Here is a 27,907-nt window from a genome sequence, read left to right on the forward strand (position 1 = left end):
TTCAAGATATTAGTGTTTACAGTTTCTTTATTATTGTGTCGTTCATTTTAGAATGTATTTTTGACAGGAAAGTGTCTGACAGGTATATCGGTTTGACATTTATGCATATTTCACCAGCAATGCGCTTGTTAGTGTGTAGCGCATAGCTCCTTAGCTGGCCCCACTGTAATTAAACAGAATTTTTTTCTAGTTTGTACATAGCATTTCTTATGAAGAGCCGCGCGGGGTAGCCGCGTGGTCTCAGGCGCCTTGCCTCGGTTCGCGCGGCTCGCTCTGTCGGATGTTTGACTCCTCCCCAGGGCATGAGTGTGTGTGTTGCCCTTAGCATCAGTTAGTTTAACAAGGGGAGGCCGCCAATTGTGAAATTCAGATTCGATTCATACTGCGCATAATAAAAGCTGATGGCCAGAGGTGTAATGTGGCAAAGCACCAAGATGCACTTCTCAGCCGTTGTCGAGAAAATCGACAGTTAAAAGGAACCGTTGCAATGAAATACTCTCTACCATAAACAATTATCTACAGCGTTGTGGTGCAGCGGTAAGCGCTCGGGTTTGTAGTCCGAAGGTAGCTGGTTCGAATCTCGCGCCATGCAATTTTTTTTTTTTTTTTTTTAGTATTTGCTTTTTGTAATTCCTGGCAATCAGTTGCAACAATTATGCATATAATAAGTTGTTGAAAGTCGTTTGTCGTGGAAAAACTGGCGACTTCGAACATCATTATGTTTTCCGCAAACAAAGTTGTATTTCACAAATGTTATTAATTGTCTTCATAATGTTAACCACGTATAGTTAACGGAAGACGTAGAAACGATATTCCGAAACGAATACGTATAGCGTAAGTCAAACGTTCGAATTAGAATAGAAACCCCACGAACACAAATTTGCTGTGGCAGGTATGAAATATAAACTCCGTTACTCGCTCGTTACACTTGAAGGACAGATGTTGAATGGGCCGAAACGAGCCGCCGCATAACAGCGTAGTTGCCTGCTAACTTCGAAAGAAGGTAGATGCGGTCCCTAGCGCAACTTATAACATCGTCGAAAATCAGTGCGGACGGGAGAGCTTTGGTACACCCTGTTAAACGGAAAAATGGAGGCGGTACAATTGGAGAGCGATCCGCCTTCACCAACATGCATAAGCAATTCATATATATATATATATATATATATATATATATATATATATATATTTGCATTACAAAAAACTAATAATAAAAAAGTTGCATGGCGCGGGATTCGATCCGGCGACCTTCAGATTGCAAACCCGAGCGCTTACCGCTGCGCCAGGAAGCTCTCGAAAATCATTAATCGTAGAGAGTATTTCATCGCAACGGTTTCTTTTAACTGTCGATTTTCTCTACAACGGCTGAGAAGTGCATCTTGGTGCTTTGCCACATTACACCTCTGGCCATGAGCTTTTATTATGCGCAGTACGAATCGAATCTGAATTTCACAATTGGCGGCCTCCCCTTGTAAGTTAGATTAAGTAGTGTGTAAGCCTAGGGACCGATGACCTCAGCAGTTTGGTCCCATAGGAACTTACCACAAATTTACAAAATTTCTTATAAAGAGAGTGCAGTCATATTTCGTTCTAGATCGTATGATACTCCTGTATATCAAAAGTCCTCACCAAAGTTTTGTTAAGAAGCGCGTCACGCTCAGAAGAAGCTGGACATTTCTGGGAGGTATTCAATATGGCAGTTCTTAGAAACAAACATCTAATGTTTTTCCTAGTGTCATAATCAGTCTGATTTTTGTATAAGTGTAGCAAGTTGGGAAGCTGCCTCTCTCTCAGTCAGAGAGAGCTGTTGGAAAATTATTTTGGTAGCTTAGTAGCATTTTATTAGACACTGGTTAATAAGTTTCCTCAATGCAAGATGAGAGAAGTATTGATCCATAGGGGTAGGTGGACGAAGGATTGTCTCCGGTTTTCGACCTGTGGAGTAATTACTTGTGCAAACCGGTAAGTAGAAAATGATTCGCAAAACATATATTACTGAAGTGTTACAGTAGCAAATATTTCACACATTCTGAGAAAGTTCACAGCACTGCCAAAAAAATATATGCTTATCCTCTACAGATCTGCAAGGGTTAAAGTATTAGAACGAATGTAGATTAGGTTTAACATTTCGTCGAGTTCGAGATCATTAGAGATGTACTGCAAGCTTGGATTATGGAAGGAAATCCGTTGTGTCCTTTACAAAAGGACTATCGCAGCATTTAGGGAAACCGCAGAAAAGCTAAATCTGGTTGATCTAGTATCCTCCCAATAAGTGTCAGTGTCTTAATCATTGTGTCACCTCGGTCTGCATTCAAATATTGCATAATTCGACATTAATGAATAACGAAAAATGATTTTCTGCTTCTGCTAGAGATTCTGGAGGTTTTTACAATACGGAAAGGCGCACTATTTATCCTAAGAATGCCCTGTGAGAGACTCGGCAATCGTTTTAAAATATTTAAGTCCTTAAATCTTACGTTACAGAGTTTCAGTTCACCTCTAGGTATCTGTGTGACACTATATTTATAAAAATCAAAATCAAATGCCGTCTTGATAATTTTGTTGAAAAAGGAACACACTTTATTAGTTCATTGCTCTTTTCCTTGCTGTGGCAGTTCTTGTACATCATGCATCAACCAAATGGTTGGTTTTTAAATTAATTCCAGCCTTTAAAACCTCGCCTAAGGCTCGCCGTCATAACGTATTCTTTGGCTCAAGGCGCTATCTTATTTTTGAAATTTTACTCACGGAATGTTTTCCTGTTCGCCGTCGTCATTGCTGAAAAAGACGCCATTCGGAAACGAATGTCCATCTGGGCGAAACGTAAATGTCTTTTCGTAAGAAATGCAAATGAACACTCCTCAGTGGTTGCCTCAAGGAGTCTCCACAGCCTTTCCCACCGAACTCGAACAGTGCTGTGAGACCATACCCTACGAGGGACATGATGTAACGGGGACTTTGGCTCAGGGTTGTCGTTCAGAAAGAGTTCTCTCACACTTCACGGAATGTGTGAATACGCATATCAGTTTGGCATACGAGTTGAACTAGTCACGTATAAAAAAATCAGTCCGTAGAGAGTAAGAGACCACTTTCTCAACAAAATAAGGTTTTTGTCAGCGTGGACCTACAGCACAACAAAAAACATTCACCAGTGAGCAGATGTGGGACATGTTGGGATGCTGTCTGTACGTTGTATGTTACCTGCAGTTTCCAGGTAACACAACTTGACGAAATGTGACATCAGTGGAAAGCAGCGTTGAGTGCAGCCAGCCAAGATCACTTCCGATAGCTGTACTGTCTTTGTCGTCTGTATGACCCATTGGAGTGCTGCGTCATTTAGAAACCAAAGACAGATCAGTCTTGGCAACATACACTACCGGTCAGTTTGATGGCCGCATTGGCTCAAAGAAATGGTTAAACATTGACCTTGGTCTGTCAACGTGTGATGCGGGATTTTCAAGTATCGCGCAACTGGTCTCCGTTTTTTTTTTGTAGAACTCTACAGTTTATAACAGATGTGTTGCTTCAGTTATTGTAGTAGAGATAAGGAAACTTCGGGGAAGGAAACCGCGGGGAAGATCAGTTTACATTTCGAACAAATGTAGAAACACGCGAGGCAAACTGACCCTACCACTTACCTCAGAAGTTAGGACAAGGAAAGACAAACCTACATTCATAATATTCGTAGACTTGGAAAAAGGTTTTGACAATGTTGAGTGGAACACTCTCTTTGAAATTTGGAAGTATCAGGTATAAGATGCGGGGAGCGAAAGGCTATTAACAACTTTTGCAGAAATCAGATGGCTGTTATAAGAGTCGAGGGGCATGACAGGGAAGCAGTGTTTGAGAAGGGAGTGAGACAGGGTTGAAGTCTGTCACCAATGTTATTAAATATGTACGTTGAGCATGTAGTAAAGCAAGCCAAAGAAAAATATGGAATAGGAATTAAAGTTCAGGTAGAAGAAATAAAATTTTAGGGTTAGCCGATGACATTGTAATACTGCCAGAGGCAGCAAACGTCGTGGCATAGTATTAAATGGAATGGACAGTGTCTTGAAAGGAAAATGTAAGGCGATCATAAAAAAAGCAAAACAAGGGTAATGAAATGTAGTAGAATTAGACTAGGAAACAAGACACATAACACAATAACCTAGTTTCGTTATTTGGTCACCAAAATAACTGATGGCCGACGTAGAGAGGATACAAAAGGTAGACTAGTAATGACAAGAAAAGCGTTGCTGAGGAACAGAAATTTGTTAGCAGCGAATATCGATTTAAGTCTTAGGACGTCTTTTCTAAAGCATGTGTATGGAGTGTGTCAATGTATGGAAGTGATACATGGAAGATAAACAGTTTAGACAAGAAGAGAATAGAAGCTTTTGAAATGTGGCGCTGCAGAAGAATGAAATGTGGTGCTACAGAAGAATTCTGAAGTTTAGATGGGTAGATCACGTGACTAATGAGGAGACACTGAACAGAACTGGGGAGAAAAAAGATTTGTGTCAGGGATCGGTTAATAGGACACATTCTGAGACATAGTGGGCTCACGAATTTAGTACTGCAGAGGAGTGTGTGTGTGTTTGTGTATGGAGGGGGGGGGGGGGGAGGTAAAATTGTAGAGGAAGACCAAGAGATGAATACAGTAAGATTCAGAAGGATGTAAGATGAAAGTACTTATTCAAAGAGGAAGAGGCTTCATAGGTTACAGGCATGGAGAGTTGCGGAGGGCACTTTATGTGCCACTGTCATTACCTCCCTTTCCTGTTCCAGTCGCGTATGGTTCGCGGGAAGAACGACTGCCGGAAAGCCTCCGTGCGCATTCGAATCTCTCTAATTTTACATTCGTGATCTCCTCGGGAGGTATAAGTAGGGGGAAGCAATATATTCGATACCTCATCCAGAAATGCACCCTCTCGAAACCTGGACAGCAAGCTACACCGCGATGCAGAGCGCCTCTCTTGCAGAGTCTGCCACTTGAGTTTGCTAAACATCTCCGTAACGCTATCACGCTTACCAAATAACCCTGTGACGAAACGCGCCGCTCTTCTTTGGATCTTCTCTATCTCCTCCGTCAACCCGATCTGGTACGGATCCCACACTGATGAGCAATACTCAAGTATAGGTCGTATAGGTAGTTTATTGTACGATCACCAGATTTAGCACCTCTTTTAGTTTCCGTGGGAAAAACCGAAACTACACGTCTATATGAACACTGAGGACTCCATTGATATGCAGTACAGGACCTGGGCTGCAGTAAGTTTAAATGAAATTCAGCGGGCAGCATTGTCAGCGTGGAATCTTTAACATGGGTATCACTACTCTTAATATGGCAGCCGTAATAGCAATCTCTTCTGATCGAGAGACAGTCATTCTTGGCGCTACTGTCTTGTTACTATTTCATCAAATCCCGCACTTTTACGCTCTAGCACCAGAGAGAAAAGTACTTAGTTAAAAAAAGTCATAAATCGGCAGCTATAAAAATTAAAAATTACTTACGTACTTCAGAAGATTCTTCATAATGTCCGAAATAACGTAGCGGAAACCACGACTCGTTACATTTACTCGTTCTACATATATTTTAGGTGGTCCGTGTCATTTGCCGCACGCAAGGTGTACACTTATATGGTATGGTAATATACTCACTCATATAATAGCGGTTCGACAGCACAGACAGTGACGGACCATTTCTTCATTTCCATTCTCAAGACGTCGGTGAACATCGTCAGCGCACTTTTGGACAAGCAGTAAGTACTCACCATCGGAAATGGCAATCTGCCTGTAACATCACAAACGACAAACTCCATCTTAGCGTCAGTGTTCTCCCTCCGTCTTTTTTTAGCAGGCATTCATATGAAAACCTTACAAGAAAACGTGTAACACAATATTCATATGGGTAATTTAAAACGGACACCATATATAAATGAAAGTCTCAACACACAGTTCGCGGTGGTCTTAAAAGCGAGATCCACTTTAATACGAACGAATCTCATGGCTGGAGACGATAGAACTATTCGAATCTCATTTAGCGACACGACAGTGTCGATGAATGCGAACGAGCATGCTGTTGCCCTTGTGAAGAGATTGCACTCTATGCAGGAGGATACAATCGTGCAAATTTGGGAATTCAAAATTCGTATACGTTGTTCAATTCGTACAAATAAATTTCATTTAAATAGTGGTACGACGTCCCATTATTACATGCCAATTACTATTCAGAAGAATAACAGAAGCTCTAATGAATAATTGGAAGTTGGTAAACCATCCGAGCGTTGTCAGACTGTTTTAGATAATGTGAATGATTATATTGCTGCTAATTAATTTGTCTCAAATGTTTATCTGCTGTCTTCAAGAAACTAGCGAACAAGCGCTATTTAATACGCACTGAATTATGCAGTAAATTTCAACTCATATTAATAATGTTAAAAAAGTATTTTTAAACAAAACCAAATATCTCAAATTCTCACAAATTACGAGGATAATACGCACTTTCCACAGTTACACTGAAGTAGCGTTTACGTGACTGCAACATTTACGGATAATATCCAAATGCACAGACTTCAGAAGCTCTCATAGATATTTTTGTTTCTCTATCTTTAAGCGAACTGATAACTATTCACCGAACTAATCATTCACCGAAAGTGATACGCTTTCTATCTAGCATCACCAGACACTATTAACATTGTGAGCAAATAACATTCATTTTAAAATTATATACTTGAAAACAGTTTTCTTTATGAATGATTGCATTGGCAATACATCTAGTATGTAATTACACAAATGGAAAGACAGCGTGACACTACCTGTAAGACTATGTTACAAATGCATCTAAGTTTAAATTGTAAACGAGTTTGTACAACATTACAAATTTTTATTATGTTTATTAACGACTTAGTTTCCAGCGTTATTCAGTTCATGTTGCATACATCTATTGCTTAAACTGTGACCGAGTTTATACGACATTATTTATTTTATTATGTCATTTTTATGATGTTTGAGTCCGAATACTTTTCCAACACTATTTATTTCCTTATGCCTGCCGTTGATGATGTCTGTTGCTACACTCTAATTTCGTTGTAAAGAAATAGTTCACAGGTGAACCGTCGGATGTCAGTGTCCAACGGGGGCAGTAATGTGGCAGGTGACCACGTTGCTAAGAGCAGGTCCGCTAATGAGCTGATTGATCAGTCTTCCCCCCCCCCCCCCCTTCCCTGACGGGGACGGGAGAGCTGCTTGAGGGCTTGGATTACGCTTCTCCGCCTTTTACCGTACAATTTTTTTCTTTACTTATTCATGTTTCATAGGAAGACCTCGAACCTGATGGCGGGACTTGATTGAGGCTGATCTAGTGACCAGTGGATGATGTTCTCCGTGAACAGGTGTGTTTCGAGAGGACGAAATGGAAGAGGCTCATTACCCGGGAAACTGGAACTGTTAAATGATGATGATTCATATTTCGTGCAAAGGTACAATTAATAAATTCTGACAAAACAAAAATGAAACTAGTCTTGAACATGATATTGATAAACAATAATATATAAGGCAGTACTCTGCATGCGTAAATTATAAAATTAGCATTAAAATTAGTAAAGCAGTAGAATGTTGATGAATTAATAAAATTTGGAGACCTCAGGTTTCAATCGTTATCAGTTTGAAGTTGAAAGGGATACTTAATATATCGGTTTGCTACAAATAATTTAGTGACGGTACTGAATCAATAAAATTAGTGCTAAATGTTTGGGGGTGACCCACTTACGTGTTTTGATGTAAGTGTGTGGTGTTACATTTATTTTGAGTGTGTCTGTGTTGGTCGCTTTCTCTTAGGCTACTGTTTAAACCAGTTCGCAAATGGAGCAAAGTACTAAAACTAAGGAGTAACTCGGGAGTAGTTATATAAATTAAAGACTAAGTTATACATAGCAGTAGTATCGTTGGCGTATACGTACATCTGTGCCATGATAGGAGATACATTTCTTGCTCTTTTTGTGGCGTTTTACAATACTATGCTAATAGTGGTCAGCTACTGGTGGGAGGCGGGGATAATTTTAGCATAATTTACATTTGAATTTGGAGTACAATTGACAATTTGTTGCCCGTCACAGCTACCCTCGATTCTCCGCCACGTCCTACGGTCACTATATGGAAAAAATTGGAAATTCGTGGTAAGGTCTTATGGGACCAAACTGCTGAGGTCATCGGTCCCTAAGCTTACCCACTACTTAATCTAACTTAAACTGACTTACTCTAAGGACAGCACACACACATACACACACACACACACCCATCCCCCCGAGGGAGGACTTTAACCTTCGACGGGGGGGGGGGGGGGGGAGCCTCGCTCGCCATATGGAGAGAGCAGTAGTGGGCAGTTATAAACTTTTAATCTACGCTAGGTTTTATGGCTAATTTAACTCTAATATGTGCGTGTCATGTGTATGTGTGTGTGTGTGTGTGTGTGTGTTGTGTGGTTAGTTGTCTTCATTTTGGTTCAAGTGGGGGGGGGGGGGAGTGGGTAGTGGGATCTCTCTGATTAAGAGTTCCATACTGGCAGCAAGGTCCGGTTACTGTGTTCGCTGCTTGTGTATATCTGAATGTGGGTCGTCTGTTTGTTCGTAGTCTCGTTGTCTGGACGTCTTCCATGTCTGGACGTTTCGTTAGTGTGTGTCTTCCGTAGTCTGCTCTAAGTTTGGTCAGTCTGATCTCCAGTGACTCCACCCCAGTGTGTCATAGACCGTACGTTCTTACTGGGTGTTAGCCACGGCAGTCTGGAGATGCTACGTAAGAGACGTCTTTTGTTTTAGTGGAGTCATTCTGCTATTTGTTAATGCCCAAAGGTTGTTATGCCCCCTAAGGGTACAGTGGCATGTCTTGTATGTGCGAATTGCTATTTGGTGGTCGCAGACTGATCAGAGGTTGGCATGATCTTTCATCTCTTCCCCACTCCCTCCGCCCTGCCGGTCTGCCCGCTGTCAGTACATGGCATCTCCTCCACATTCCTCCCGCCGACGCACTACTGCGCCGTCGATCTTTATCCAAGTACGCATGATGGCTGCACGTCTCCTATTTCTCCGGCAGCCCCTGCAACCAGCTCGTTACGGGATGTGTCCTTCCTCTTCTAAGTCACACTCATTGCGGGATCCAGTTCCTTACTAAAGATGTAGCCACTACCACGACTGCTCAACGGTTCCTTTATTCGATTATTTAATGACACCGTCCAAGAAATTAGACGTCTGTGTCATTACGCTAGTAAGGTCGTAATCCGTTTCACGTAATTCCGGTAGGCAATGATCCTTGACTGCCCATATGTGTTGCTGCTGCAACCGTGTGTGTCATTGGTGCTATCGCCAATGATCTTAGACTATACGCAGCGTCTGAGCTATATTGTCTTCCCACACTGGAAGGGTATCTGATAGACCCCGAATATTCTTAGTCCGAGATCGTCTTTGACACTATCTAGCAGTTCACGTTTAAATGGGTCTGATCACTATGGGACTTAACTTCTGAGGTCATCAGTCCCCTAGAAATTAGAACAACTTAAACCTAACTAACCTAAAGACATCACACACATCCATGCCCGAGGCAGGATTCGAAGCTGCGACCGTAGCGGTCTCGCGGTTCCAGACTGAAGCGCCTAGAAGCGCTCGGCCACTTCGGCCGGCGCAGTTCCCGTGTTTTAGCTGGTCTTCACTTGTCGTTTTCGGAGAATTGGTTTTATCTTTCCGGATAATGTGCAAAAAGAAATAAACGCAATGATTGCATCTGTTACCGGTGCAGAGGCAAGGGGTGGAGTGAGCTACATGACGCCTTGATGAACAGCTGTCATCTCGATTTCGCCGTGATTCTGATGCCACGATCGAAATTCAGGCACAAAGAAAGGGTGACCTGATAGCAGTCAAGAATGTCGGTGCCGACTGCGTCATAGCAGCAAGTGAGATGAAGACGCCGCAGCCACCTAAGCAGTGGGAAAAGCCAACCTAGGCACTCCTCACGGGATTGCTCTGGATATGCGATCTGGCAGCAGTACAAGAAGTCGTATGGAACGTAAGCGGGGCAGAAGCTGCTCAAACGGAAGGACTGAACCCAAGTCGGAGATACACGAAAAACATTTTTTCTTATTTGCCGAGACGCTTCGAACAGCATACACTGATAGCATGTATAAAAAAATTTACCAAAATACAGTTTTACAGACAAGTTCAGCAATCTGAACCATAAAACAGAGACTTGGAACGAATGTTCAGACAGACTTTAACTAAAGCAAAATATCATTTAGTGAAATCAGAAAACATTACACATTTTTCAATGTAGTAAAACTGAGAAAATTCGGATACTTGAAAATATACGTACACACTAGATCCATAAATTTACTTAGGCTTCAACAAAATGTGGTAGTGTGCGGCCCATTTACAATATTAATCTGGCGTGACTCAATCTGCCGCAGAAAAAGATTCTGAAGCTCATTAACTATTTGCTTATTGATTTGATGGAAGGAAATTTTCTCACGATGTTAAGGACAGTGTATGACATGGCGATCACGAGCTGGTTCTTTTAACTGGCCTAGGCACCGGGATACACATGGAATAACTTCAGCAATTTTACACAGACTAGTTGAGTTTATCTATATACACCAAACAGTAATTAATACATCACACTCTTATTTCTGCTAAACAACAGGCTAGTGTGAACCAAGCGACTAAGACTTACGGTTAACTTTAACACAACCACTAACAAGAGCAGAAAAGAAAACTTTAAAGTTTAGTTGAGGCCAATGCTTACGAAGGCAACAATTCAAGTGAGCAAACTTTACAGTGTGGATTATAAGCTTTTCAAAACTTTAAATAGATGTTCATACAACGTAAAAATAACTCTAAACCACCTTTAAAGGGTGGGTTAAAACACAGAAATGTGTATTTTGAGGAGCCTTAAAAGATGAGTCAAAAACTTTTCAAAAGTTCAAGCACTGTTTTCAGTTTTAAAGTCACGCTGAAGCCCCCTTTCAAAGGGGAACTAAACCTTTCAAACTTTAAACTCATGTTCACAATTTGACAATAGTAAGGTTGCACTGAGCCACCGTCGAGCAGTGAACATACTATCTTCCAGATCAGCTTCAGTTCAGGGGCAGAAGACACAGAATTACAATTTCCAACCATTAATTAGGGACTTCCGTTGAACGTAACACGCTGGAGGGGTCTAAGAATGCAGGTACAACCAAGTAAGATCAAATAACAACTATGCAGATGTGGTATAGGAAAATAAAGTTAGTGTGGGCAGCGGAGCTTTAACAGTAATCATTGATGGTGAGAACTGAAGAACAACTTCCAAACCAGTAACGTCTAAATAAAGCGATTCACCAATGTGGGTAGTGGCCAGCAGAGAATATCATACGGACAGATTACTGCAAGCAATTCCATGAGACGCTACATATTGCCCCGACCAAAATCTAGTTCCGCCATGCGACACGTTATTCCTGCGTAGCGTTTCGACAGTAACTGATCGCTCTAAAGCCACCACTGCAGCCCAGGTGCGCTCCTTGTCCGCGACGATCCGTCAAGACCATCCTTACACACGTTACCGTACCGCCTGGCAGCCAGCCCTACCCTCTGTGTGTTGCTGACGAACACCGCCTGTCCATTAGCTCCTCCCCAGACTCTCCCTACAACTCTGCCAAACCAAAGAGCCCACTGATAGACATATAGTCTTGAAGTAAAACCCCAGGCCAACGATATGGGCGCTATTTACTCGTAACGTACTAAGCCGTGCACGGCTCACGTTTATCCCACTTATTGTTTGTCATCTTCTGTTACTGTACTGCGGCCTCGTTTTCTTATTCCATTTACTGGCTTCACTAACTTCCTGCCTTACTTGTCGTGAGCGGCAGCAGCAGCGCGTATCGATAAGTGCACTGTCGTACCAGCTCTGGAGTGACAGATAGTATTTCCAGGTCGTCGTGTGTTTGGCAGTGAGTTAGGGACGCAGCAGCAGTGAAGTCGGGGACGGAGCGCCGGTGAGGCGCCGAGAGCCAGTGCTCGCCGACCGCTGGCGACACACATGAACTGTCCGACGGAAGGAGATTGGGGCGGGACGGCAGTTGGTTGGTCGTTCGGTCGGTCGTCTCATCGGCCGACGTATACTTGATCCTTTCACCGTTTCCGCGCCTGGGCAGTCGGTCAGTTGGCGTGAAGCAGCGAGGAAATCTTCGCGGCGCGTAGTTTGGCCGGTGACGGTGCCGGCGTCCACGAGTGGTCGGAGTGTGTGGTGCTGTTCCCATTGCTAAGAGGTCCGTGGCTCACCGATACCGGACACGAAAGTTATCTTTTCGCTTAGTCCTTTGAATGTATGTCAGTTGGGTTGCCGTCGGATTGAGAATTGTTGGGCCGACTGCCTGTCTCACCTAAGCGAGCGTAAGTGTTTGAATTCCAGGCCGACCCTCGGAACTTCTGAGCGCCCTTGGGTGTACTCCCTCTTGTTATTTGTTCTTGTTGTTTGTACTTGTATGGCTTTTAGTCGATTTTTATATTAAGGTTATTTTGCCCTTAAGGCGTAAGATTCTTTAGGCCTTCAGCCTAATTTAAAGAACTGTTCCACGTAAGATCTTTGGCATTTTAAAGGTTTTAATGTTGTTGAATTTTAAGTGTTGGGCCTTCAGCCGATCTTGAGTTTGAGTTGTTTTGCTCTTAAGGCCTACAGCCTAAATTAAAGAACTGTTTCACGTAAGGCCTTTGGTATTTTAAAAAAAATAATGTTATGGAGTTTAAGTGTTAGGCCTTCAGCCGATCTGAATTCAAATTGTTCACTCTGAAAATCTCAGATTCTTTGGGCCTTCAGCCTAAATAAAGAATTGTTGTAAGATAAGGCTTGCCTTTTAAATTTCTGATTATGCTTGCGTTTTAAGTTATTGGCCTTCAGCCGTTTTTAAATTAAAGTAGTTTTCAGTCGGTAATGAAGTTCCAAAGATTAAAGCAGTGTGTTAAAAATAATGGGCTCTTGTAATGTTTGATCAAATAATAAAGTTGTATGTTCGTGGTAGAAGCTGGGCGTCTCACGCACTTATCAAGAAGAACTGATGCATGCTGGGTTTAGTGATGTGCCCGTCAAGGTGCAACAGTGAACTAACAAAAGGAGACTGTTACTGTTCACCATAATCGTGAGATCCGCAGACAGTCTTAAAACTGTGAGAAGAGCTGGAGGAGATCTCCTAGCTACAGAAGCTGTTAGGCTTCCCTGCCGACATATAGGCTGTCCTGCCCAGCCTGGACCACGTGGCAAAGTACTGCCGCAGCACGGAAGAAGTATGCCAGATTCTCTGGCGATCACGACAGTTGCAGTTGCGACAAGACCAGAGAAGGGAGGCCAAGATGGGACAGTTGTGGTGGATCCCTTGTTGCCAACTGGTACAGCTGCCAGTCTTCCTCAGGCCGCAGCTAGACGGAATGGAGGATGGCAGCACCAGCCAAAAAGGCTCACCAGAGAAGACGGAAACGCCATCAACTGGCGGACTCTAATCTGACGCAGCGGAGAGGCAAGCCGGACTCGGACTCACCTGCCTATGATTGACCGGAATATCCTTCCATCGAGAGTGATGGGTGAGGACCGTCTGCCAATGGAAATATAGCAGGGCCTGAAAGGATGAACCACAGGACGAGGAAACACGGCCATTTGGCACAGCAGACAGGCATCTGATTTGCCCCACCCTATGGACTGCCAGAATAGCCAAGAGTGAGAGAAGTGGCTGCCACCACCCGTGAGCAGAGAGGTTCAAATGGCTCTGAGCACTATGGGACTTAACATCTGAGGTCATCAGTCCCCTAGAACTTAGAACTACTTAAACCTAACTAACCTAAGGACATCACACACATCCATGCCCGAGGCAGTTTTCGAACCTGCGACCGCAGCAGTCGCGCGGTTCCGGACTGAAGCGCCTAGAACAGCTCGGCCACCGCGGCCGGCCAGCAGAGAGGTGGCAAGCACTACCTGAACAAAGTCAACTACAGGTGACGGTGGTGTGCAGACAAGAATCGAAGTCGCCCTGAAGAATCCCTGAGCAGATTCCGAATTTCCCAGCACATAGAAGTGGAAGCATCCAGACTTCTACTGCGGGAGGTACACGAGCGGCACATGTCGGAGATGCGTGTGGCAGTCAGGACAACTGCAGGCATGCAAAAGAAGATCATGTCGCGACCCCGTAAACGTAAAGAGATGGCTGCACAACGCAGCTGGGACTGGAATAACAGGCCTTGCAGCCTGGAGATAGGTTACCCCAGGCTGAGATGATTAACTAAAGGACGCAAATGGTCGAGATAATCGGACTGTAGAACAGTCTGATGGATCACGAGCGATGTGCTGCCTCAGACAACAAGAGGCCTGGTGATGTCAGAAAAGATATTGACAGTACCCGAATAAGGGCGATAGCACCAGTGTCTATGGCCAGCGTTTTCAGAGATTTTCCCTGGACGTAACCTGAATACCAGAGTTGTCACCAATTAATCTCCTCCACAATAATTCCTAAATAGGATAACAAGCCCTCCCAAATCAGTCCACCCCAAGCTACAGACAAATGCAGTCAGAATAAATATAAAAACAAAGGCCACAAAGAGCCTCAGAGTTCTCAGCCAGCTCACCCATCCCTCTCAGGGATGCAATTGCAAGTGTTTTCCTGCCCTTTCTTGTTTCTTAAGAGAAAAATAGGCCAGTCAGTTCATCAGCGCACCTGATGGTGGTGAAACTAACACATTGAAATATTGTATCCGCTGGATACTAACATCCGGCAACATACCTGTGAACTATTGAACTATTTCATCATAAAGTATGCCCGGAGAAGCTGAAGAATCACAACACAATGTCATTGTACCTTGTTTTTTTTACCACTGGATAATGGCTCACCTGTGAAGTACTTCGTCATAAAGTATTCTGGGAGAAGCTGAAGAATCACAGTTCCACCTGACTTTTTTTATACTGCTTAGGTAACTACTCGATAATGACCATGGGCGGCCGAAAATGCTCGTGGTTTTAAAAATAAAAATTTTATTCCAGATCAAGCGCAGTAACAGAACTGCCTTCTTCCTATAGCAGAACTGATCATGTAACAGGTCTAATTTCCTTTTCCATTCATCTGCACATTATTCTTGTCAATATCTTGGATGCTTGAGCTATTAAGCTGATTGTGCGATAATACTCACAGTTATCTGCCGTTTATAGCTTCGGGATTCTCTGGATCATAATTTCTCGAAAGTCTGATGGTCTGTGTCGAGACTCTTAGCTCCTACACACTAACCTGCTTGCTCGTTAGGTTGCTACTTTTTTCTACAATGATTTTCGAAATTCCTTATGAATTTTATCTATGGTTTCCGCATTGTTTGATCGCAAATCTTCCAAAACTCTGTTAAATTGTAATACTGGATCCCCTATGTCTTCCACAACGGCCCCCACTTTTTCTTTTCACGTCATCAGACTTTCCTCGTCCTCACACAGACATTTAATATACTTTTTCCACTTATCTGTCCTTTTCTCTACGTTTAACAGTGAAATTCCTCTAGCACACTTCATTGCATTTTCTTTATGTCCTTCGTGCGAACATTTATTTTTCTATTTATTTACATTTTTTTCTGCAGCCATTTATATTTGGCTTCCATTTACTTCCTATTTATTTAATTTCTCAGTGATTTATATTCCTGACTTTCTGTCGTTTGCTGAACATTTTTGTACTTATCTAGTCATTTCAATAAAGTAATATTTGTTCTCTTACCCAAGGTTTCTTCAGAGACCCCTTCCTTGCTCCGGCATTTGTCCATCCAGTTTCAGTGATTGGCCTTTTTAGAGATGTCCATTCCTCTTCAGCTGAATTGCCTTCTGTGGTACTTATTGTCACAATATCTACGAGTACAGCCATAGAGAGCTACAAACGCACACTATCATTCCTCAGTAGTTCTGATTCCTATTTCTTTTCACATTGATATTTCCAGATGATTCACTTAAAGTTTAATCTACTCTTCATCAATACTAAATTGCGACTTCATCACTCTCGATGGTGATTTGCGGGCTGTCCAGAATCAGGATAGGAGCCTGTAACTTATTGTTCAGCTCTATAGTCACCCGTTCGGCGATGTCTTCGTTTTCTAAGAAGACGATGTGCAAATGCACCGAGCACACCTCTTAAATATCCTCCTGCATACGAATACAGTGGTCTTTTGGTATCTGCCGACTTGAGCCCGATAGTGTTCACTTAGGGTCAGTGGAAACATACCTCGTTGCAACGAACCCTCCTGACACACTGTAGATGAATTCAGGAGATCGCTATCGAAGTGTGGGACAAGCCTGAGTATGGTTGCTCACAAAGAAATGAACGAGTGCTCTCTAGGATGGGAATCGGTAGAAGTCAGTGGAAGTCAGTCGACCTTCGCTCGCTCGTGTTTTGTCTCCAGCTATTGTCAGCCTCTGCGATCTAATACAGAACCTTGCGTATGTAACCTTTGCGAAGTGTTTTTTTGTGCCATGTTGTGCAATTAATACAACACTTGAGGAGTGACGAAGAGGTTAAGGCCCATCAAGGATTCAGCCAGATACTCTTCCCACTCCCCGGGCAAGAGGAGCTAGAGAAATAATAATGCTGCTGAATGTTGCGAGCCGGAGAGCAAAAGTAAAGATTTGCTGTGAGACAAACAGGAGCAAGTTCAGGTTTGTGAGAAGAACTTGAAATTTTTGCAAAGACAATTCTGGGAAATCAGTAGAAAATCTCGCAGAAATGAGATCTACATCTATGTGATTACTCTGCTATTCACAATAAAGTGCCTGGCAGAGGGTTCAATGAACCACCTTCAATCTGTCTCTCTACCGTTCCACTCTCGAACGGCTCGCAGGAAAAACGAGTACTTAAATTTTTCTGTGCAGGCCCTAACTTCTCTTACTTTATCGTGATGACCATTTCTCCCTATGTGGGTAGGTGCCACCAGAATGTTTTCGCAATCGAAGGAGAAAACTGAAATTTCATGAGAAGATCCCGTCGCAACGAAAAACGCCTTTGTTTTAATGATTGCCTCTCCAATTCACGTATAATGCCTGTGACATTATTTCCAATTTCGCGGCAATACAAAACGAGCTGCCCTTCTTTGAACTTTTTCGATGTCATCCGTCTGTCCCACCTGATGCGGATCCCACACCGCACGGCAATACTCCAGAAAAGGGCGAGCAAGCGTAGAGATAATTTCAGTTCAAATTTTCCAGTTCGACAGTGACTGGAAATTGCTTTCGGTTTTGTCTTAATTGTTTTAAAATGGTAAATTGTGTGTGTAGGAACTAAGGGTGCTGTTCCCCGTGCAAGGAGAGGTCCACAGTGATGGGATCAACTTTTGCAAACCACAAATACGATTGTATGGTTAGAGTTCCAGGTATTATATCACACCCTGCAATAATCATTTGTGAGAAAACAAGAGGCATGAACTTTCTTTCATTAACTAGATGACTGAACTGCAAAGACGATTTTTGATCCCGCTTGTCTTACTGTTGAAGCTCCTTGGGTGACATGACGAAAGTAGCAGATAGAGTACTGTCACATACAAATTTTTTATCGTCTTCAAAGACAGGATTGTCATCACTATTTTTATTCAACTGCAAATATGGTACTCCCAAATTTTTCTCCGAAGGCAGTTATTTTGAACAACGCTCCATACTATAACAAACAGGTGGACAAACGCCGTATGATTCCAAAGCGAGAATGTTGCAATAGCTGCAGAAGAGATGTGTTGCCTGCAACAAGAGTATAAGGAAGCAGACTCAGTTCTCTCTAATTCAAGCGATTTTTTTTTTTTGGCTCATCAATCCTCTGACTGGATTGAGCGACACGCCAAGAACTCCTCTCGGTGCCAACTTTATCATCTCAGAGTAACAATCGTAACCTACGTCCTCATTTATTTTCTGGACGTATTTCTACCTCTGTCTTTCACTACAGTTTTTACCCTTTACAGCTGCCTCTAGTAACATGTAGGTTATTCCCTGATGCCTTAATACATATCCTATCATCCTACCCTTCTTAGTGCCAGTTTTTTTCCATATATTCCTTTCCTCACCAATCTGTACCGTTAGTTCTCATTGCTTATCTTATCAGTCCATTTAATTTCCAACATTCTTCTGTAGCAGCATACCTCAAATGCTTCGGTTGTCTTCTGTTCCGGTTTTCCCCCAAGTCAATGTTTCACTGTCATACAATCCTGTGCTCCAGATGTACATTCTCAGAAATTTCTTCCTCAAATGATGGCCTATGTTTGATGCTAGGAGACTTCTCTTGGCCAAGAATGCCCTTTTTGCCAGTGCTAGTGTCGTGCTTTGTCCTCCTTGGTCCCTCCATCATGGGTTATTTTGCTGCCTACGTAGCAGAATTCCTTAACTTTATCTACATCGCCATCCCCAGTTCTGACGCTCCCTCGATGTTATCATTTCTGTTGCCTCTCATTACTTTCGTCTTTCTTCGATTTACTCTCAATCCATATTCTGTACCATTCCAGTATTTCTTCTTCACTTTCACTGAGGATGGCAACGTCATCAACAAATCTTATTATTGATATCTTTTCGTCTTAAATTTTAATCCCGCTCTTGAACCTTTCATCTCTGTCATTGCCTCCTCGACGTATAGGCTGAATAGTAACTTACACCCATATCGATCTTGGTCTTCCACTTTTATCGTTTCCTCTTGTTTCTTGTACCTATTGCATATTGCCTGTTGTTCGCTATAGCTTACCACTCTTTTCCCAGAATTTCGAATATCTTAAACCATTTTACATTGCCCAACGCTTGTTACAGGTCGATAAATCCTGTGACGATTTCTTGCTTTTTCTTTAGTCTGGCTTCCATTATCAACCGCAACGTCAGAACTGCCTCTCTGGTGCCTTTACCTTTTCTAAAGCCAGAGTGATCATCATCTAACAGACCCTCAGTTTTCTTTTCTATTCTTCTGTATATTATTCTTGCCAGCAACTTGGATGCATCAGATGTTAAGCTAATTGTACGATAATTCTCACTCTCACACTAATCGGCACTTGCGATCTTCGGAATTGTGTGGGTGATGTTTTTCCTAAAGCCTGATGGTATATCACCAGTCTCATACATTCTACACACCAACGTGAATGGTTTCGCTGCCACTTTCACCAACGACTTAAGAAATTTCGATGCCATGTTATCTATCCCTTCTGCCTTATTCGATTTCAAGTCATCAAAAGCTCTTTTAAATTCCGATTATAATACTGGATCCTCTCTCTCTTCCCTGTCGACTCCTGTTTATTCATTTATCACGTCATCAGACAAGTACTCCATCTCATGGAGCCCTTCATTCTACTTTTTCCAACCATCCGTTCTCTCTGCAGCGTTTAATATTCGAATTCCCATGGCGCCTTTAACGTTACCACCCTTGCTTTTAATTACACTAAAGGTTATTTTGACTTTTCTATATGTTGAATAAATTCTCAGGACAATCATTTCTTTTTCCATTTCTTCCCATTTTTCATGCAGCAATTTCGCTTAGCTTCCCTGAACTTCCCATTTATTTCATTCCTAAGTGACTCTTATTTCTGTACTCCTGAAGTGCCCTGAACATTTTTGTCCATCCTTCTTTCATCGATCAACTAAAGTATTTCTTCTGTTAACCATAGTTTCTTCGCATTTACCTTCCTTGTACCTATTTTTTCCTTCCAAGTTATATGAATGCACTTTTTAGAGTTGCTTGTTCTTCGTCAACGGTACTATCCACTGAGCTATTCATTATCGCAGTACTTAAGCTTCAGCGAACATCAAGCGTACCTCTTAATTTCTTAGTACATCCGCATCACACTTCTTTGCGTACTGAGTCTTGCTGACTGGTTACTTAAACTTCAGCTTACTCTTCATCATTACTCAGTTGGGATCTGAGCCTATATATACTCCTGGGAAGGCCTTGCAATCCAATATCCGATTTCCGAGACTCTGTCTGACCACGATGTAATCTAAATGGAATCTTCCTGCATCTCCACGCTTTTTCCAAGTATACTTCCTCCTCTTGTGATTCTTGAAGAGAGTTTTCGCTGTTGCTAGGCAAAATGTAGTGCAGATCTCAATTAGCCTTTCTCCTCTGTCATACCAACTGCCAAGCTCATATTCTCCCATAACCCTTTCATGTACTCCTTCCCCTACACCTGCAGTCCAATCCTCCTCGACTATTAGATTTTCATCTCCGTTTACGTGCTGATTACAAGTTCAATATCATCAGATACTTTCTCTGTCTCTTCATCTTCGACTGGCGACATCGGGATTTATGTCTGAACTATCGTTGTCGGTGTTCGTTTGCTGTCGGTTCTGATGAGAACAAACCTATCACTGAACTGTTCACAGTAATTCACTCTCTATCCTACCTTCCTGTTTTAACGAATTCTACTCCCGTTATACCATTCTCTACTCCTGCTAATATTACTTTATGCTCATCTGACCATAAATCATTCTCTTCTTTCCATTTCACTTCACTGACCCCAACTATTCTAGAGTGAGCCTTAACATTTTCTCTTTCAGATTTTCTACCTCGCCTACCACATTCAGGCTTCAGACATTCCACGCCCGAATCGTAGAACGTTAACGTTTCGTTGATTATTCAATCTTTTTCTCATGGTCAGCTCCCCTTGGCACACCCCTCCCTGAAATCCGAATGGCGACTAGTCTGAAGCCTTTTTCCAATGAAGAGATCGCCATAAGACTTTTTCAGTTACACGCCATATGTACTGTGGATACACATTATGTGTCTTTAATGTAGTGGTTTCCATTGCTGTCTGCGTCCTTGTGGCATTGATCGTTACTGGTTCTTCCGCCTTTTAGGTGCAGTTTCCCACCGCAAGGGGAAGATAGTGTCCGCTCCTCTGCCCTCTCTGACAGTGCCATAGGCAGAACGAGGGTGACTTCTTATTCTGGAAGCCTTCGGCTGTCGTCACTGATGACTTTTATTCAGAATTTAAGCAGTGGCGAAGTTCAAACGCGAGACCGAGGACGGTTTGACTATTATTCTAAGACATTACCCGTTTCAGCTCACGCGGGACCCAAGTTCCTTCTTTCTGAATCATGCCCATAGCCTTGAGACGTTTTGAAATGGCTTGCTCTGTCACTCCCACTAATCGTGCCAATTCTTCTTGAGTCTGACGCGAGTCTTCACTCACCAATATCTCCAATTCTGCATCTTCGAAACATTCTATCTTCCATCACAATGCCGGTCTACGACGTTAAAATCACCGTTCTTGAAGCGCTAAAACCACTCACAACATGTTCCTTCACTAATAACGTCCTCGCCACACATACTTGAGAGCATTCGATGAGACTCAGCCGCTGTTTTCTTTACATTGAAACAAAACATTAACATCTCCCGCAAATAACAAGAATAAGGCTAGTAAACTGACATTTTAAATCAAGAACACCTTTATGATGCAGACACAAACCGACTAATGTTTGAATGAGGTTATGTTGATCGAGGCGCAAGCTAACTGCCTGACGTCTGCGATCTGCTTCTTTCGGCCGCTACTTACCGTTGTCGCCACCTATCGGCAAAAGGCGTAAGCAAAGTTGTACACCTTGTACATTTCCTCAATCTCTTCCTCACCTGCGGAGCTAGTTGGCATATAAACTTGTGCTACTGTGGTGGGTGTGGGCTTCATGTTAGTCTTGCCTCCCCAGGGACCAACCCCCTCCACCTCCCGGCCGCTTTCACTGCACAGAACTTTTGTTTTTTTGTTATTTTTGTTTTTTTGTTTTTTGAAGTTGGACTCGAACCCAGATCATACGTATATCAACCTGTTATCAATCTAACAGACCACCTTTTTTTTTTCCAAACCCAGCCACAGAAACGCGAACCAGACGCATCACGCATTCCAGGCCATAGCAGCCGCGACCCGGAGACACCAGCTATTTTTTTTTTATTTATATGAATCCAATAGACCATTTTTTTTTACTTGCGAGCGGGGCAGGCAGGTGGCGGCAAGGAGGGCAGGGGTCAATTAGTCCGAGGCCTGGCCACAGTGCCGCCCTCATACCCGTCACCACTCACATTGATTGTAAAGGAACATTGACTTTTTTTTGTTTTTGGGAAAGCATCAAGCATTGGAGCCAGATCATTCGGTTGATACATAAACGGGTGAAGGTTTTAGAGCTCTAACAGCTACCCAATACCTGTTCTATTGAATGCAATATGGAGCATATTACCGTACTTGCGACGGTGATCCGCGTAGTGTCTAATTTTAATGTATTCCGTTTCCATGTGTAACAGAAACTCGCTGTAATCGTCGCCCGTCAGCCGATTGAAGACATGACTTGTATATTGGCCCAAGAGCCACATGACGGCATTATTTTTAGTTGGCGGAAAATATTTGACGTCCGGTCTGTGCAGTAAGTTCGTGTCTATGTTATTTTCAGAAGTCCTAGTTATAAGGGCGGCTTTTTGACGAACCCATTGCCAATTGCGCCTGCGGTGACTACAAGTATATCTGTGGGGAACAGTATCCACTTGGTGACAATCTGGACAATGGGCTGTGTCGCTTAGCCCAATCGCATGCAGGCGCTCATTTGTTCTGATAATGTTGTTAACCGTTTTGTACCATGTCGACCTGACCAAGGACGGAAGTACACTGCTGCTGATGTTCGCCCACAGGACATCCCAATTGACTCCAGTATGCTTTTGTTCGATTTTGTTCTTGCCCTCATATTGTTTCCTGTGCTCCAGAATGTCCTTGGCAGTTAAGGGTCGATGTTGGAGAAGGACCTCGCTCAACTAGCTCTTTTCCAGATAATATGTGCGGATGTGGGAGAGCTGGTAGTCGATCGTCTGCACATTGATCGGCGGTTCTACGCTTTTCGGCGCGACTGCCTCAAACAACTTTGCCGTAAGGGTGTCAGAGTAGTTTTGGATTAAGGATGTCATCCGTTTAATGTACAAAGCCATTGCTTTGGCGTTCAGATCGGTCAGACCCATACCGCCATGCAGAGGGTCGAGAGTCACAGTCTTCACGTCAACTCGAAATATTTCCCCCCGCCACAGAAAATTGGTCAACTTGCTCGTTATCTGTTTGGCTATGACAGTGGGGATTGGAAAGACCTGTGCCACATAATATGCTCGCGACAGGATACATGTATTTATAAATTTAACCCTCTGAATTTGGTCCATGCTGCGATAAACGTTATCTATTAAAGCACCTTTGACTTTGAGCGAGACATCCCGCCAATTCACCGTTATCATGCTTTGTGGGGGGACCGTCAGTATCGTCCCAAGAGATTTGCGTTCCGTAACATGGTTAGCCCATTCTAGGCCGAAATCTTCAAGTCCTCTTATACGTAGAAATTTGCTTTTAGTTTCATTCATTTTTGCGCCAGAAGCGGAACAATAGCTTCTGAGGTCTGCCTCCAGTTGAATCACATCTTCCCTGTTCCTCACGACGATGCCGACATCATCAGCATATGCCCCAACTGCAGTTGTCTTCCCGGCGATCGTTATGCCCGTCATGTGCTCTTGTACTAGCCGCAGCAATGGTTCTACTGAGATGACAAAGAGCAACATGGAAAGGGGGCTTCCTTGGGGGACACCCCTTCCGATGCTAATGGGTCTTGTGAGCTGGCAGTTGACGGAGATCGTGGCGGCCAGACCAGTGGTCATATTGCGCACGACAGCGATGGAGTCATGCCGGAAGCCCATCCTCCGCATCGTTTCGAAGAGGTATTTATGGCTGACACGATCAAATGCTTTACAAAAGCCGACAAAAAGGAGGCCGCAATTGATGGTGCTGGCAGACGACAGAGCGACGATATCTCTTTATTGTGCTGTAGTCTGTACAGAACTGGGAGGACACTCCCTCACCCCCGCCCCCCCCCCCCCTCCTTCACACGCCTTTCGCGTTCCTCATGCCAGACCCTCTTGTCACCGCTAACCACGATCCGCAAACATCTGTCGGCAGCCTCCTCGGGCAATCAACACCCCAACGCACCAAGCTGCATATTGCACATGCAAATGTCCAATCTCTGCCAGCTCACTTCGACGAGTTCAAATATATATCTCAAACTACTGATATACACGTAATACTTTTGTCAGAGACTTGGTTCAAACCAAGTATTCCTACAACTTCCGTAAACCTAGATGGCTATATCTTTCTCAGGCACGACAGATGCAACAGACGAGGGGGCGGAGTAGGGGCGTACATACGCTCTGATTTGTCACCTACTGTACTACATACATCCGACAACAATGTAGATAAACAAGAGGAATATAGAATGAAATTTTCACTCTACAGCGGAGTGTGCGCTGATATGAAACTTCCTGGCAGATTAAAACTGTGTGCCTGACCGAGACTCGAAGTCGGGACCTTTGCCTTTCGCGGGCAAGTGCTCTGCCAACTGAGCTACCCAAGCACGACTCACGCCCCGTCCTCATAGCTTTACTTCTGCCAGTGCCTCATCTCCCACCTTCCAAACTTTACAGAAGCTCTCCTGCGAACCTTGCAGAACTCCTGAAAGAAAGGATATTGCGGAAACATGGCTTAGCCACAGCCTGGGGGATATTTCTAGAATGAAATTTTCACTCTACAGCGGAGTGTGCGCTGATATCAGCTAGTTCTGCAAGGTTCGTAGGAGAGCTTCTGTAAAGTTTGAAAGGTAGGAGACGAGGTACTGGCAGAAGTAAAGCTGTGAGGACGGAGCGTTAGTCGTGCTTGGGTAGCTCAGTTGATAGAGCACTTGTCCGCGAAAGGCAAAGGTCCCGAGTTCGAGTCTCGGTCCGGCACATAGTTTTAATCTGCCAAGAAGTTTCAAGAGGAATATATGTTCATAGAGATCAAATCCCTTAACAGAAAGTACTTAATATGTGTCCTTTACAAACCTCCTAAAGTAGGTGGGTTCGCCTGCTTCGAAACTGCCCTCTCTAGTCTTGAATCGTCATATGAACATGTAATTATAACTGGTGACACTAACATTAATTTTCTGCGTAATAGTCCTTCCACTGGGAAATTTAAGAGGATGCTTTCTTCCTCAAATATGACGCTACTTCAGCTGGCACCTACTCATCACACGACTACCAGTCATACTTTCATAGATATATTCGCAACGAAATCTCCAAACAGAATAATCCGCACCTCTCAAACATCTGCGCCTGGCATGTCTGATCATGACATCATTTTCATGACGTATTCACTAGAATGTCCTAGAAAGAAACAAAAACTGTCTACATACCGAGACTTCAAATGCATAAATTTGGCTGAACTCGAAACTGAGGCACAAGAAATAGTTTGGGTGATGACCTCTACTCCCCTCATGGACATAAACGACAAACTCCAAGATTTCACTAACAAAATTGCTCAACTATATGACAAATACTCTCCAATAAAGACCAGAAAAGTAAAAAGGAAACATGCACCTTGGCTGACTGATGAACTAAAACAGCTCATGAATCTCAGAGACGCCGCACATCGGGCATACAAGATACACCCTACACCTGAAAACCATACTGTATACAAGCAGAAACGAAACATAGTCAGTCAAGCGGTGAGAAACGCTAAGCTCAGGCAAGCCCGTGCATTAGCTGACAATAGATGTAGACCAGCTATCCTGTGGAAAAATCTCTGTAGTTTCGGTTTAGGCAAAATAAAAGCTGCAGAAAATCCCATGGTCCCAGCTGAAAAGCTAAAGCGATTCTTCACATTACCTACAACCACAATTGAACCAAAAAAAAATTGAATAATTGATTAATTCATGGGATGAACGACTGTAGCAAAGAAAAATTTTATCTACTGCACGTCACTTTTCAATGCTGTCAAGAAAGCCATAATGCGGTTTAGATCAGCACCTACTGGACATGATGGCATCACTATCCAGATGATAAAACGTATTATTGATCAACTACTGCCCTCTATAACAGACATTTTCAATGATTCATTGATCACAAGTGTTGTTCCTGAGGCCTGTAAACTGGGACAATTTAAGCCACTGCCTAAAAAGGACATCGCCACAGCACCCTCTGACTACCGCCCCATCTGCCTTCTTCCTGCACTATCAAAAGCCTTAGAATATATAGTCCATGACCAGCTCACCAACCTACTAGACGAATACCAATCAGGTTTCTGTAAACATTGAAGCACAACATCCGCACTGATAAAGGTGACAGATGACCTGAAACTTGCCATGGATAGACAAGAAACGACTATCAATTGCTTCTTAGATTTCAGCAAATCATTTGATACTGTCGACTTCGACATCTTACTAGCCAAACTTAGAAGTCTAAATTTCTCACCAAGTGCAGTGCAATGGTTTCGCTCATACATGACGTCTCGTTAGTAATGCGTCCTGTCCGGGAATATAAAATCGAAATGGCGGCAGGTAGTGTCAGGCGTTCCCCAAGGCTCAGTGTTAGGTCCTCAATGATGTGTCATCGGTTCTGACCTATTGCAAGTATCATATGTATGCTGATGACCTTCAGTTGTATGTAAGTGCGAAACCAAGCAATCTATAGAAAGCTATTGAAAATTTCAATACTGACCTCGATGCACTATCAAAATGGGCACAGGACATAGGACTAAAACTAAACCCATCTAAAACCCAAGCGGTACTTGTTGGTCACTCTAAGCTCATCAGCCCAAAACATCGGGAATCCGTACCATCTCTTATCCTAAATGGAACAAATATTAACTTCTCTCCCTCAGCAAAAAGTTTGGGAATAATAATATATGAAAATCTAAATTGGACAGAGCACGTAACTGCAGTGTGCAAAAAAGCATCAGCATCCATATCCTACAAAAATATAAAAAACTCTTCCCTTTCGATCTGAAAAAGAAATTAATACAAACACTTATATTCCCAATCATTGACTACAGCGATATAATCCTACAAGGCCTCTCTCAGGAAAATTCGCGACGTCTGGAACTGGTTATGAATGCCTGCATCCGATGTATCTTTGACGTTCGACTTTTTGATCACATTTGTCCTGGCTGCGTGCAGACAAACGCAGAGATTTCCATACACTGTCTCATCTAGTGCCTTATAAATGTACACTGTCTCTCATATCTCTCCTCGTCCTTAACGCTTATGTCGGAACAACATGACAGAAACACACGTCCCCATCATAATAAAATCCTCTCTGTTCCACTGCATTGATCAGTCACCTTCTGCAAGTCCTTTACAGTAGCGGGAACCCAACTCTGGAATAACCTCCCTCGATATGTTAGAGAACTTAAAAACATGTCCGGCTTCAAAAACAATCAATGACTTATCTACTTAAACAACAGTAATGTCTTCCTCTGTACATGAATGCACTTCACCTCAGGACTTTCCTCTTTCTCCCTCCTTAAATTTCCCGTCCCCAAAACTCGCTATACTAGTAAACATCTACTTTACACACCAAGATATTAATGTTCAAATGGTTCAAATGGCTCTGAGCACTATGCGACTTAACATCTGAGGTCATCAGTCGCCTAGAACTTAGAACTAATTAAATCTAACTAACCTAAGGACATCACACACATCCATGCCTGAGGCAGGATTCGAACCTGCGACCGTAGCGGTCCCTCGGCTCCAGACTGTAGCGCCTAGAACCGCACGGCCACTCCGGCCGGCGTTATTAATGTACATCTGCACAAATCTTCATTACTATTGCCAATTTTTCTCATGTTTATCATTATTATTTGATTCTTTTTACTGTTATTACTACTGCTTTTATCAAAATTTGTATGAATAGCACCTTTTGTAAAAATACTGCCAGTATTTACTTTATTAGGTCTTAGTCATTACTCTTTATTCATATTGTCACTAGAGTAATCTAATTTTCTTATTTAAACTATTGTCATGATCTAACTCTGATGTGTGAAATGCTGCATGTGTGGAACACTGGTCCGATGTAAGAGAGGGCCTGATGGCCCTAATCTGATCAGGTTATATAAATAAATAAATA

General features: G+C 42.9%; 1 protein-coding gene across 1 annotated transcript in view; it reads right to left on the reverse strand.

The window, feature by feature from the left end:
• LOC124802886 (estradiol 17-beta-dehydrogenase 2-like) overlaps positions 1–27,907 on the reverse strand; it is a 72,793-nt gene that overhangs the window by 30,523 nt on the left and 14,363 nt on the right. Inside the window, exon 4 of the mRNA XM_047263937.1 lies at positions 5,644–5,776. Coding sequence (XP_047119893.1) covers positions 5,644–5,776 — 133 coding nt within the window. The remainder of the gene's footprint in view (positions 1–5,643; positions 5,777–27,907) is intronic.

This window comes from Schistocerca piceifrons, chromosome 1, assembly GCF_021461385.2.
Source record: "Schistocerca piceifrons isolate TAMUIC-IGC-003096 chromosome 1, iqSchPice1.1, whole genome shotgun sequence".
NCBI lineage: Eukaryota > Metazoa > Arthropoda > Insecta > Orthoptera > Acrididae > Schistocerca > Schistocerca piceifrons.